Source organism: Danio rerio, chromosome 6 (genome assembly GCF_052040795.2).
Source record: "Danio rerio strain M-AB ecotype USA chromosome 6, GRCz13ab, whole genome shotgun sequence".
NCBI lineage: Eukaryota > Metazoa > Chordata > Actinopteri > Cypriniformes > Danionidae > Danio > Danio rerio.
Window position 1 is genome coordinate 31,575,028 of NC_141026.1, and position 12,285 is coordinate 31,587,312.

The 12,285-nt window shown below is 33.1% G+C and overlaps 2 protein-coding genes across 5 annotated transcripts in view; one reads left to right on the forward strand and one right to left on the reverse strand.

Moving 5' to 3' along the window:
* The first annotated feature begins 46 nt into the window (after nt 1–46).
* On the forward strand, nt 47–6,990 carry si:ch211-201h21.5. 3 transcript variants are annotated; one of them, XM_087255632.1, is made up of 6 exons: nt 47–104; nt 2,892–3,083; nt 3,166–3,345; nt 6,013–6,124; nt 6,293–6,429; nt 6,508–6,990. In XM_087255632.1, the coding sequence occupies exons 2-6, from the start codon at nt 2,901–2,903 to the stop codon at nt 6,865–6,867; spliced, it is 972 nt and encodes a 323-aa protein (XP_087111758.1). In that variant the 5' UTR covers nt 47–104; nt 2,892–2,900; the 3' UTR covers nt 6,868–6,990.
* Nucleotides 6,991–7,879: 889 nt separating this feature from the next.
* The window catches only part of tmem131 (transmembrane protein 131), a 67,433-nt gene continuing 63,027 nt past the window's right edge, over nt 7,880–12,285 (reverse strand). For both annotated transcript variants that reach the window (XM_087257349.1, XM_087257348.1), the window contains exon 41: nt 7,880–8,924. In XM_087257349.1, coding sequence (XP_087113475.1) covers nt 8,664–8,924 — 261 coding nt within the window. In that variant the 3' untranslated portion in view covers nt 7,880–8,663. The remainder of the gene's footprint in view (nt 8,925–12,285) is intronic.

Sequence of the window (12,285 nt, forward strand, 5' to 3'; positions counted from 1 at the left end):
CCTCCTTCGTTGGAATCTTTTAGGGGAAGTAGAGCGTGGTTGTCTGGAAAGTGAACTGAACTGCTTCTCAATGAACAGAATCCTTAGGCAGGTGCGATACTGGAGTAGGTGAGCAACAAATGTCTAGTAATAATTCATATAATTTTTTAAAATACCTGTTAAATATGCTTTTATTACAAGTATTTTATTTTTCTAGTTTAAGACAACCTGCAGAAAGTAACATTGGATGATAATGAGTTGAGTACAGACTGGCAGTTTATTTTGAAATGTTCATATTTATATAGTTTTAAGTTAGATTATTCTTAAAAGTTATTGTATTTTAACTACTTTTAATATTACAAAATAATTTTCAAGAAGAAGCTGTTAGGAAGTTGCGTAAGTGAACTTTGATCTCTTGTCACAATATGAAGAGTTCAGATGCAAAAAAAAAAGTGGCGTCTGAAATTTCCACTAAAATGTAGCATTTTTTTCAGCCTCCTATGTTCCTGTTGAATTATTACACTTTAAAGACCATAAAAATAACTAATTTTATGGCATAAAAGGGAAATTACTGAACCTACACAGAGGAGCCTGATAAAATCCCTTGTTTTACAAGAAAATTTTAGATGGCATTTAGAGGTTTTTGCATCTGAACTCTTCATATATTTTTTCCATTTTTATAAAGTAACTTTTCTAAAGTAACTTTTTAAAATTAATATTAAATATTTTTGTTTAAAATAATCACTGTTAGAACTGTTTTAGTTTTATTACATGTGCAATACAGTATAATATAGCTCTTATCACATTAATTTATTTTGATGATTATTTATTTTTTAGAAAATATCATATACTATGTTATAACCTACTCAACAGATTCTGAACTATGGTAACCTATTAAACTACTCATTAGCACAAACATCTACTAGTATGTAATGTATTTAGATTCAAGCTGATAGAAAGTCATCAGTACCACAACGGAGTTTAGTTTCTGCAGGTTTCATCAAGTCAAATTAAAACCTTTCAAGACCATTAAGAATGAAATTTTACACTCATACTAGGCTAAACACAAAGGTTTGTTTTTCTAAAGCCTGATTGGGCCAATGGAAGTTTGGGGAAAAAAAATTGATGTAGTTATTTCTTAGCCACAAATTTTAATGTGTCAAGAAAACAGAAAAAATAAAAATAAATGTTTCTTTTTTTAAATGACAAGTTTAGCATTGTTAAAAGTAAATTTATTGTTGAAAAATTACTTGAATAATCAAAATCATATATTTGTTGGATTTTTGTCCAAAGGAATATCACTCCTATATATAATGGATATAATTAAATATAACTCCTATTTAACCTAATGCGTTTCCATTATAAAACCTTAAGTTTCATATCTATTTATATATATTATGTCTACTCCCCCATATTTCTGTAAATAGGTTTTTTATAAATAGAAGGTCATGTAAAGGGATATGCTCTGTTTATATATATATATATATATATATATATATATATATATATATATATATATATATATATATATATATATATATATATATATATATATATATATATATATACTTACACAGTTGAATTCAGAATTATTATTAGCCCTCATTTGATTCTTTTTTTTTTTTTCTTTTTTTAAATATTGCCCAAATGATGTTTAACAGAGCTAGGAAATGTTCACAGTATGTCTGATAATATTTTTTCTTCTGGAAAAAGTCTTAGTTGTTTTATTTCAGCTAGAATAAAAGCAGTAAGAAGTTAAGAATTTAAGACCTACAACACAATATTTTAAAACTTTAAGGCCTAAAATTTTGTTTTTTAAATTTAAGACATTTGAAGACTTTTTAAACCCTGCACAATTACTGTACAACTGAGGTCTGTAGAGCAAGTATCTTAACCCAGAAACAGAAGCAAATCTGCAGCTAACATTTTAGCAGCAACTTTTATAGATATAATTAAATCAGTATAATAATACTGCAGCACTTTGTTGATTATTCCAAACAGGCAGCTCTGAAGTTTAAAGGTTTTAATATAGTTAAAGGGACGGTTCACCCAAAAAGTAAAATGTTCAACCTTAAGTGGTTTAGAACCTTTATGAGTTTTTTTTTCTGTTGAACTAAAAAAAAAGATAGTTTGAATAATGTTAAAGCCTGTATCCACTGACATTCACTGTAGAAAAAAAAATGTAATATTGATGTCAATAGCTCCAACATTGGTCTATCTTCTATTGTGTTTAACAGAAAAAAGAAACTCAAACAGATCTGATGATTGAGTTTTTCAGATTTTGATAATAATTTTTTACTTTTTCAAAAAAACATTAAACACGATTACACATTACTTTGGAACACATTTACTTGATGTCTTAAATGTATTGACCAATAACTGAGGTGGTTAGTAACAAATTAACTATGGTTAGTAATCTCCATGTGTGTACAGTGCTCATCAGATATAAATATACACCTCACAGATCTGCCTTTCAAATTAATATTTTATATAGGATGCTTTACAATAAAATATATGTACCTATAAATTAGATTAGTCAGTACTGGAGCCAAACTGAAAAAAACTTACCATATCAGATCAAAAATTTGTACACACAAATGTATATGTTAGAGGAAAATATCAAATAAAAAATATCAAGATGAAAAATCAATGTAGTTTTGATCTTTTTTGTGCAATATTTAGTTTTAATTTAAATGCATATCTTTCTATTTCTAAATATGTTTGGTGACTAAAATATTTATAAACGTTTAGTAAATCAGTTTTGTTCAAATGCAGGTAAATATATTATTGACTAAGAAATGGATAAAATGATTTTATTTTAAAATGTGGTGTACGCGTTTATGCTGAGCACTGTAACTTCCCAATCCCTTGCTGTGTGTGATTAAGTGTGTTTACCTGACTGATGTTTGTAGAATTAAATCATGGCACAGAAGCTGCTGATAATCGACACAGACTGTGGTATAGATGATGCTCTGGCAATCATAGTTGCTCTGGCAGCTCCGAATGTGAAGGTTTTGGGCGTCACCTGCTGCTTCGGGAACACCAATGTAGACAATGTGTGTATGAATGTAATGCGGGTCCTGACAGTCTGTCAACAAACCCAGGTCAGTCTAAATAAAATGCAAATGTCAAAAACAGAGATGAAAGGAACATTAAGATGGCATGTTTTGTACCGTTTTCTATCAGATTCCAGTATTCAAAGGTTCTGCGGCTCCTTTACTTGGGCCAGAGCTGCCACTGAAAGATCACTTTGGCACAGATGGGCTTGGAGGCGTTCTGAAGAACTCTGAGGATTGGAAGCAGCTGATACAGAAAGAGCATGCGGTTCATGCCATATTAAGGCTGGTCAATGAAAACCCAGGACAGGTAGGAAATTAGCTTTTTAATAACCCTGTGTATTTATAAAATGTTGACTTAAATCTAAATACATTTAATTTCTTAAGCATGTTTATTCCACTTATAAATACAATTAATTTGCTTTTAGTTGATGATTTATTTTAGTGAGTTTTTCTATCTGTCTATCTATCTGTCTGTCTGTCTGTCTGTCTGTCTGTCTGTCTGTCTATCTATCTATCTATCTATCTATCTATCTATCCATCTAACCCTGGAAAGCCTTAATGCAGCTTTATTTTAGTTTACACGTCCATTAATCAGATTTGACTGCTTTTCTTCTAAGATTCGACTCTATTTACTATATAACAATGTTATTTTTTAAATAATAAAAATAAAATAAATATAAATACATACATATTATTCAATATTTAATGTATTTATTTTAAATGTAGAAAATGTTATATCAAAAGATGGGCTTAAAATGATTTAACAGTGCAAGCTGAAAATAAATTTTGTATTTCAATACGTTAACTTGCATTTCATTAAGCTACGGTTAAAAAATAACGTATCTGGCTGAAATTTTTGAGTATTAAAAAGAAATTAGGTAATTGAAATTAATAATTAACTGTGGTGTAAAGTAACAAATTACAAATATTCAAATTACTGTAATTGAGTAGTTTTTCCTCAGAAATTGTAATCAACTGAGTAGTTTTAAAAACATGTACTTTTACGTTCTCGAGTACATTTATAGTGCTGTATCAGAACTTTTTCTCCACTACTTTCCTTCAACCTGCAGTCAATCCTTTATTTTTTCTTGTCTATGGGGATTCGAAAAACCAGTCCTGTGATTCCTGTCCAATCAAATCACACATAGAAGGTTTAATCTCATCATAATAAACTACTTCAAAACATGGGTGATTTTATATTTGCAGCAAACTGTTTGGAAGCATTAAAAGTGTCCAAGAAGATGTCCAAAATCTTTACATGCATTGACCCAGAGACTGTTTAGATGCATGTCACTGATGAGAAGATGGTGGATGTTTACTGTATGATGACCAAAATGGCTTTTAACACCTAGCAGGCACAGGAATTCAACATGACATCAGATTGACAATGCATTTTGTTTGAAAAAAAATAATAATAAAATAATAATAATAATCTGGTTGACATCAGAACCCATCTTCAGGCCGATGTCAGTGTCCAATGTCCAACCTAAAATCAATGCCTAATTTTGTTAGTTTGACGTTGTGTAGATGTTACCACTATGACGTCTATGAGATGTTGGATTTTGGTTGCCACACCTGACTAATAAATGTCAGTATTTGAGGTCAGCAGGACGTTGGTTTAAGATTTGGCTCAACGTTGGATTTTGGTCACTATCTAACACAACCTAAAATCAACCAAATATCCACGTCATCTGACGCCATTATTAGACATCAAAATAACTTTGTCCTTAAATGCTGGCTAGACATTGAATTTTGGTCATCTGACATCACAACCTAAATCTAAGCTTATATTAACATCTTATGACATTGTGTGCCTGCTGAGCGATAACTAAATGCACTACAGAATGTTACGTTTAGTGTGATGCTCACTACTTTTAAGTACTTTTGAAAGGTCAACTTTTTGCTCATACTTTGAGTAATATTTGCAACAGATACTTTTACTTGCACTACATTTTTAGGCAAGTGATGGTACTTTTACTTGAGTATGATTTTTCAGTACTCTTTCCACCACTGATTAATAAGATTCTCAATAAAGTATACATTACAATTTTAATAGTAGCCTGTTTGTTGTAAGAAAATGTAGGGTGCAAATGTGCAAAACTGTTGCAAGTGTCAGTGAGATGAAAGAGTGTGTTTTCTACAGGTGGTTTCACAAGCCCACTCACCTGTGTGACTGCCTGTAGTCAGCCTATTGATAGTGGTGGTTCTTTTTTTTCTCAAAAAGTGAAGCTTTTGCAGTTGTTCACCTTAATTTCTATTAAACTATAGGTTCAAATACTGCACTGTAGCGATATTTTAGGTATTAATCTTTGCTGCATTACCTTGTTGAATGGTGAAGTATGAAATCTTTTAAATACAGATTTGCAACCTTGCACCATTAAACAATTCGAAATTCATTAAAACTAATTAAAAAAACAACAACAACAACAACATTAAAAACTGTAGCCTCTAGGTAAGTAACAAACTGGCCACCAGCTCATTTCCTCAGTCAGAATTTGTAAATTTAAATAAGTAAAAACTTAATTTGTCTTTATCCTTTTTATTGGTTATTTTCACAATTTATGATGGCATACTGTCAAAAATGGGACAAATGTACTCATATAGTGGCCAAATTCTAGACTTTGTCAGTGGGGAAGTGAGTTTTTTAAACCACTGATCCCCCACTGGCTACAGGCCTGGGTTGTGGTGAAGAGAAGACCAGGTCCAGGTTTGTTCACAGAGGTTCAGGTGATAGCGGAACAGATTTTAAGTTTTAAGTTGAATAAAACATTTATGATGATGCCATGCGCATTCAATAGATGTCTCATTCATGAGTTTAATGGTGATGATGGTAAATATTAAGATGCATCAAAGAAAGGTTGAAAAGCATTGACAGAGAGAACATTTAAAAAGGAAATGAACATGATCTTTTCTCCTGTGTGGTGCCCTCTTGTGGATGACATTGGAATGCACTTGTCTGTTCACTGACACACAGGTATCTCTCATAGCTCTTGGTCCACTCACCAACTTGGCTTTGGCTGTTAGATTAGATCCCGGTCTCCCTCAGAAACTCAAGGATCTGTATGTAATGGGCGGTAACATGGAAGGTAAGGAAACTGCTGCTCTATAAAAACTGGACACCCTGAATGAGTAACTGTACTGTAACTATCAATGATTATGTATTACATAAATATCAAGTCAGAGCCAAGAAGCACAGGTCAGGACTCTTAACAAACAGCTTCATCTATGCAAACTGGACCCTGTTTATCTTCCAGGCAAGGGGAATATGACGCCATCGTCAGAGTTTAATTTCAGGATGGATGCTGAATCAGCTTATGTAGTCTTGGAGGAATACACCTGCCCGACACACATCGCAACCTGGGAGTTTACTTGCAGAAACAAACTATCTTGGGTAAGACCCATCCATCATGTGCAAAAACCTATTCAAATGTTACACACCATCTAAATTTTGAGCTTCGTATGTTTCCAGGAGTATTTTGAGGAACTGGTTAATCAGAAAACATCAGTTGCTCAATTCATAAAGAAGATCACATCCAAGTGCTGGGCCTACTCTAGAGATTTTAACTCCAGCAACAACAAAGACGTGCTCTTTGGGAAAGGGTTTGTCCCCTATGATGCCTTTGCTGTGGCAGCCTGTCTGGACAGCAGTGTGATCACAGAGAGTTTGCGGTGTGCTGTACGTGTGGAGGTACGAGGTGAACTGGGACGAGGCATGATGATTGTGGACGCAGCCAATACACTGAAAAAAGGCCATCTTGCTTTTGTGATGAGGACATGTGACCTTAAAAAGTTCAGCTCAATGCTCAATGCTTCTTTTCAAATAGCATAGAAATAAAGCTCATTGCAGTGCTTTTGTATTACAAGATTTCAATCTTCAGATGTGAGCTGAAAATTAAAACTTGCTGTTAATGTACTTATAATTCTTTAAAACATTAAAGGTTTTTAGCTGAAACTGTGATCTTTGATGGTTCATATAAAGCACATAAAGAACTTGTTTTTGGAGACAAATGCAGTGCATATTGAGTTGCGGTCAGAATAATTAGCCCCCGGAATTATTAGCCCCCCTTTAATTTTTTCCACAATGTCTGTTTAGACATTGGTAGATATTTTTCAAGACACTTCTATACAGCTTAAAGTGACATTTAAAGGCTTAACTAGGTAGGTTAGGATAATTAGGCAAGTTATTGTATAATGATGGTTTGTTCTGTAGACTATCGGGGGGAAAAAACTGCTTAAATGGGCTAAAAATGTTGACCTTAAAATAGTATTTAAAAAAATTTAAAACTGCTTTAATTCTAGCCGAAGTAAAACAATTAAGACTTTATCTAGAAGAAAAAAATATAGCAGACATACTGTGAAAATTTCCTTGCTCTGTTAAACATCATTTGGGAAATATTAAATAAATAAATTCAAAGGGGGGATAATAATTCTGACTTCAACTGTACATGCAAAACAAAATATCTCTGACTCTTAATAATACAGTGAAGTTAAAAGAATCATCATCCTTCACTCACCGTCATATCATTCCAAAGCAGAGATTTTTAAGTATTATTTGAATCGCCACATACACCATAAATTTATCTATATGAATCATTTGATAATTGCTTTAATATCCAAGAAAAAAACCTAAGTAAATCTGTTCATATAAAATAGACTTGATTTATATGAACGTGTTTTTGTTGTTTTTAATACTTGGATTAAAATTTCCGCCAAAATACAGAACCTCTCAAGCTTTACAGTAGCTTCAATTGTATTCTGAAGATGGACAGAAGACTTTAAACAAGATTCACACTTGGGTGAATGAAACCCCATTGAAACAGAAATAAAAAGAGAAGTCCGTATTCCAGCCTGATATGTTTTTATTTCAACCAAAGTGACCAAACGTTCACTCTTAAAGTGACAAATGATGCACAGAACATATTTCAAGTTCTTTCAGCTCCCTCAAATTAAAAAGCCAATTTCCGCAAATGAAGCTTTTCGCTTTAAGCGAAGGCCAATTAAAAGAACATAAAAATCTCAAATTTTCAATGGTTTAACGATTTGGCTTTGACTTAGAGGGGTTCAAATCAATGGTAATCGTAGTCTCAGCAGCCACTTGAATCTTTCTGAACATTAAATCAACCAAGAAACGTGGCCAGAAAATGCTTTAAAATGCATTAAATCTTCTTAAACCAAGATAACAGAACTGTAAGAGTGGGGTTTTACGCAAAGTGCTTATTTTAAGGTTGTGTAACACTGCCTCTTGCATTTTAATACATTAATACTGCACCTCATACTTTAATTCCAAATAATGCAGTATTACTCAAAACAGGAATCTCTAAAACCATAAAGAAAAACACCCCTACAAGGGCAATAGAATTTATTCAATGTATTCAATCTTTCGTTCAGTTAAAAATTGAACTTAAGGCAATTTAGGACAGTCTAATAAAATAAATATGTCTGAATTTCGAAGGGGACTTGAAACACTGGATTTCCAGTGGAAATTTGTACCATCAGAATTCCAATTTTTTTTTTTTTTACCAATCATTAAAATGATCTTGGCGTACAACATACTGTTAAACCAGGAAAAATAAAATAATATAAGAAACCACAGCGTTTTCTTTAGCTCGTTGGGGCAGTTGTGGTTTAGATGCCATTGTTGTTGTCTGGGCTGTTTGGCCAGGGCTCAGAGTTCCAGCGGTTGAGGGAGGGAGACCAGCCCATACTCCAGGGATTGTAGGTGCGGCCCATGTCGTTTGGCGCAGGTGTGGGAGGTGCAGTGTGACTGACCAGGTCAGGGAGGGTGGATGTTGCAGGAGGACTGAAGGAGTGAAGGGTGGAGTCGTTGCCAGTGGACCAGATGGAACTGCTGAAAGACCAGGGACTGCGTGCGCTCCCCAAAATGGACTAAAGTTGGAGAGAAAGAGAAAAACATCATCTCACAGAACTACTTTTAAAACTACACTACTCGCCTAAAGAAATTTACTACTATATACAGTCAGCATATTTATTATTATAAGATAATTAGAAAGTGATTATATACAATTATGTAACGGATCATAGTTGATCCTTGGTCTGTACAGATCACAATCAACTTCTCGGAACCCCCATATCATTCACGTTTAAAAGAATTTTGGCTTTCCTGTAAAATATAACAACGACAAAAGCAGTTGTGGTGGCATCTAAAGGCTTTTTTAGATTATTAAAGATGTTTTCTGTTTTTACTTGTTTAGCCTGCATTAATGCATTCAGTGTATAGATGCACAATTAAACAACACACACAACATAGTCCTTCAATGCGCTGCATTCAAACCTGTGTTTGATCGAGAGAGATGAAGTTTTTACACTTTTCAACAGTTACAAAGTTACAAACAATCAAATAACACACAAGTATATAGTTTAGAATTTTCATAATTCAGACATAAACATTGATGTTTATGGTAAAGATTAAAATCACCGTTTAATGCATCTTGACGGTGTTGAAAGTTGTAGCAATTACATTATCCAATAGGTGATGACAAACAAACAACAAAAATGTCACTCAATATTTCTTCAAAAACGGTACATCAAGTGAATTATTGAATCATTAATTGAAAATGAAACTAAAAAATAAATATGATGTGTTATACAAGATTATAATTATAATACATTTAGCATTGTCTGCAACAATAGCGACAATCCTTTTTCACAGAATGAAATATTTTACTTTTTATTATTCAGCTGGATATTTCTTGATTTTTATTTTTATTAAAATGACATTCTTATTTATGTCTGTTAAAAATCAAAGGTTTCTTGCATTACTGTTTTTTGTAATAAATGAAAAGCAAATGACATTTGTATACTCCTCTTTTGCAGATGCAAAAAATGGTCCGACCTGTGACTCAAAATACGTAGTGTGATCCAAACTGGGAGATTTATGATACGTTACCAGTGGTGGTAAGAGTACAAAAAAATTGTATTCAATTACAAGTACTGTTACATTGCTGAAATTGTACTCAATTACAAGTAAAAGTACTGGTGTTAAAAAGTACTCAAGTAAAAGTACAAATTACTCTTTGTAAAAACTACTCAAATTACAAAATTACAAATTACTTTTTTAGCTTGGCGGTATTGGTGGAATTATCCATAAATGCGGAGTCAGACAAGATCCAGGCAGTTAAACACAATTTACATAACACATTTAAAGATTCTATAAACACTTTTAAAACTATGTAAACAGCATTAAATATCGATTATAATTATAGAGCACCTATAGAGGAAACCTACGCCAACATGGGGAGAACATGCAAACTCCACACAGAAACACCAACTGACTCAGCCAGGGCTTGAACCAACAAACTTTTTGCTTTGAGGCGATAGTGATACCCACTGTGCACCATGATTATTTTACAAAAACAATGTTTTGCTATTTTGAGTATAAAGATAACAGAAATATGCACAAATGCACGACTTTTTATTATTTCAAATGATGCCTCTTTTATCTGTACGATCAATAGATGATTTAATAAATAAAATAAAAAACACTTGCAAATTATGGAGAAACTTTGTTAATTACCTAATTCGGGAACTGAACCGTCAGAAACCACAGAACAACACTGCCTAGTGCCTAAACATATTATTATTAATTAAATATCACACAAATTAAGTTATGTCTTCTTACCATAATGTTTTTTTTTTCAGATTATAGACTATAGATTAAGTCTTAAAAAAAAGGGTTTCTGCAGATATCATAATGTCAAATTTAAGACTTTTTAAGACCTCTTTAAGACTATAAAGTATAAAATTTAAGACCTATATCACAATATCAAAAGCATGCAAGAAAAAATGCAAAAACACAAAATTTGTGGTAAAATAAAATTATTTAAATAGAACCGTACTGAAGACAGGTTAGATGCACCACTGAAGTGCAGGAACAAAAAAACAAAGAAACAAACATTTTGAGGCTTATTTATACTTTCGCCTGGCTCCGCATTGCACACCTCAGCCGACTGTGCGCGCACCTCACGAAATGGATGAGGCTTTAATACTAGACGCGTTCGTCGTTGTGATATTCTTTAAAACATCAGGGGTCAGTCAAAAGAAACCTCACTGTAAAGTCAGACAGATAAACAGAGAAGTAATACGTTTCCAGAATTATGTCATATCTTTAATATTATTCAAGATTTTTAAAATAATTATTTTTCATTATTTTTATAATTTATTATGATTACAAACTTGGGTGACGGGGTGGGGCAGTGGGTAGCGCTCTCGACTCAAGGCAAAAAGGTCGCTGGTTCAAGCCTTGGCTGGGTCAGTTGGCATTTCTGTGTGGAGTTTGCCTGTTCTCCCCGCGTTTGCCTGGGTTTGCTCAAGATGCTCCGGTTTTCCCCACAGTCCAAACACATGCATTTTAGGTGAATTAGGTAAGCTAAATTGTCTGTTGTTGTAAATGAGAACGGGTTGCAGCTGGAAGGGCATCCGCTGTGTAAAACATATGCTGGATAAATTGGCGGTTCATTCCGCTGTGGCGACCACAGTTTAATAAAGGAACTAAGCCAAAAAGAAAATTAATGAATGATTATAAAGTTTAACTATTCAAGATTTTTTAAATTAAAGTTTGATGTATCACTCAATTTTGTTTATATCTCGGACAGTTCTACCTATTAAAGTTAAATATCAATGACAACAGAACATGGGTTTCTCTACAATTATTATTTTTTTATTCTGGCAAGAATAATAGCAAAAAAAATTTTTTTGCCCACTCAACAATTGACACATTATTGTCTGGCTAGTTTCTGTCCTCTACTAATGAGCTGAAAAGGCAATAATCGTCCCACAATCCTGTCCATCATCACCAATAAAGCCTAGAAATTGGGCATCAGTATACTGTAAGCCGATAGGTTCATATATTCTTTTCCAGTTATCAAATACTTAATTTGTTACTTAATTTTTGTTACATTGCTTTAACTTCAAAATGATACATCAGTGTAAAACCTATAAATGGTGGAAAAACATATTCTGTAATCTTAAAACCACCTGGGTCTCCACTTTTGCCATGGCCTCTTATTTGTTGTAACAAACTTATCCCCCTGGTTTTTCCAAACTTTAACAAAACACTTCCTTTTCATGACTTGCAATATCTAGCCAAGAATTATTGGTCATCTGGTTATCTCTATGCTGATCACGCATGGTCGGATAGTTAAGATGTCTGTACAGTCGTACTGTTACAGACAAAATCTCTTCAAAGCGATTCAAATTCAACTCAAATCAAGCACGGCGCCGCACGAAC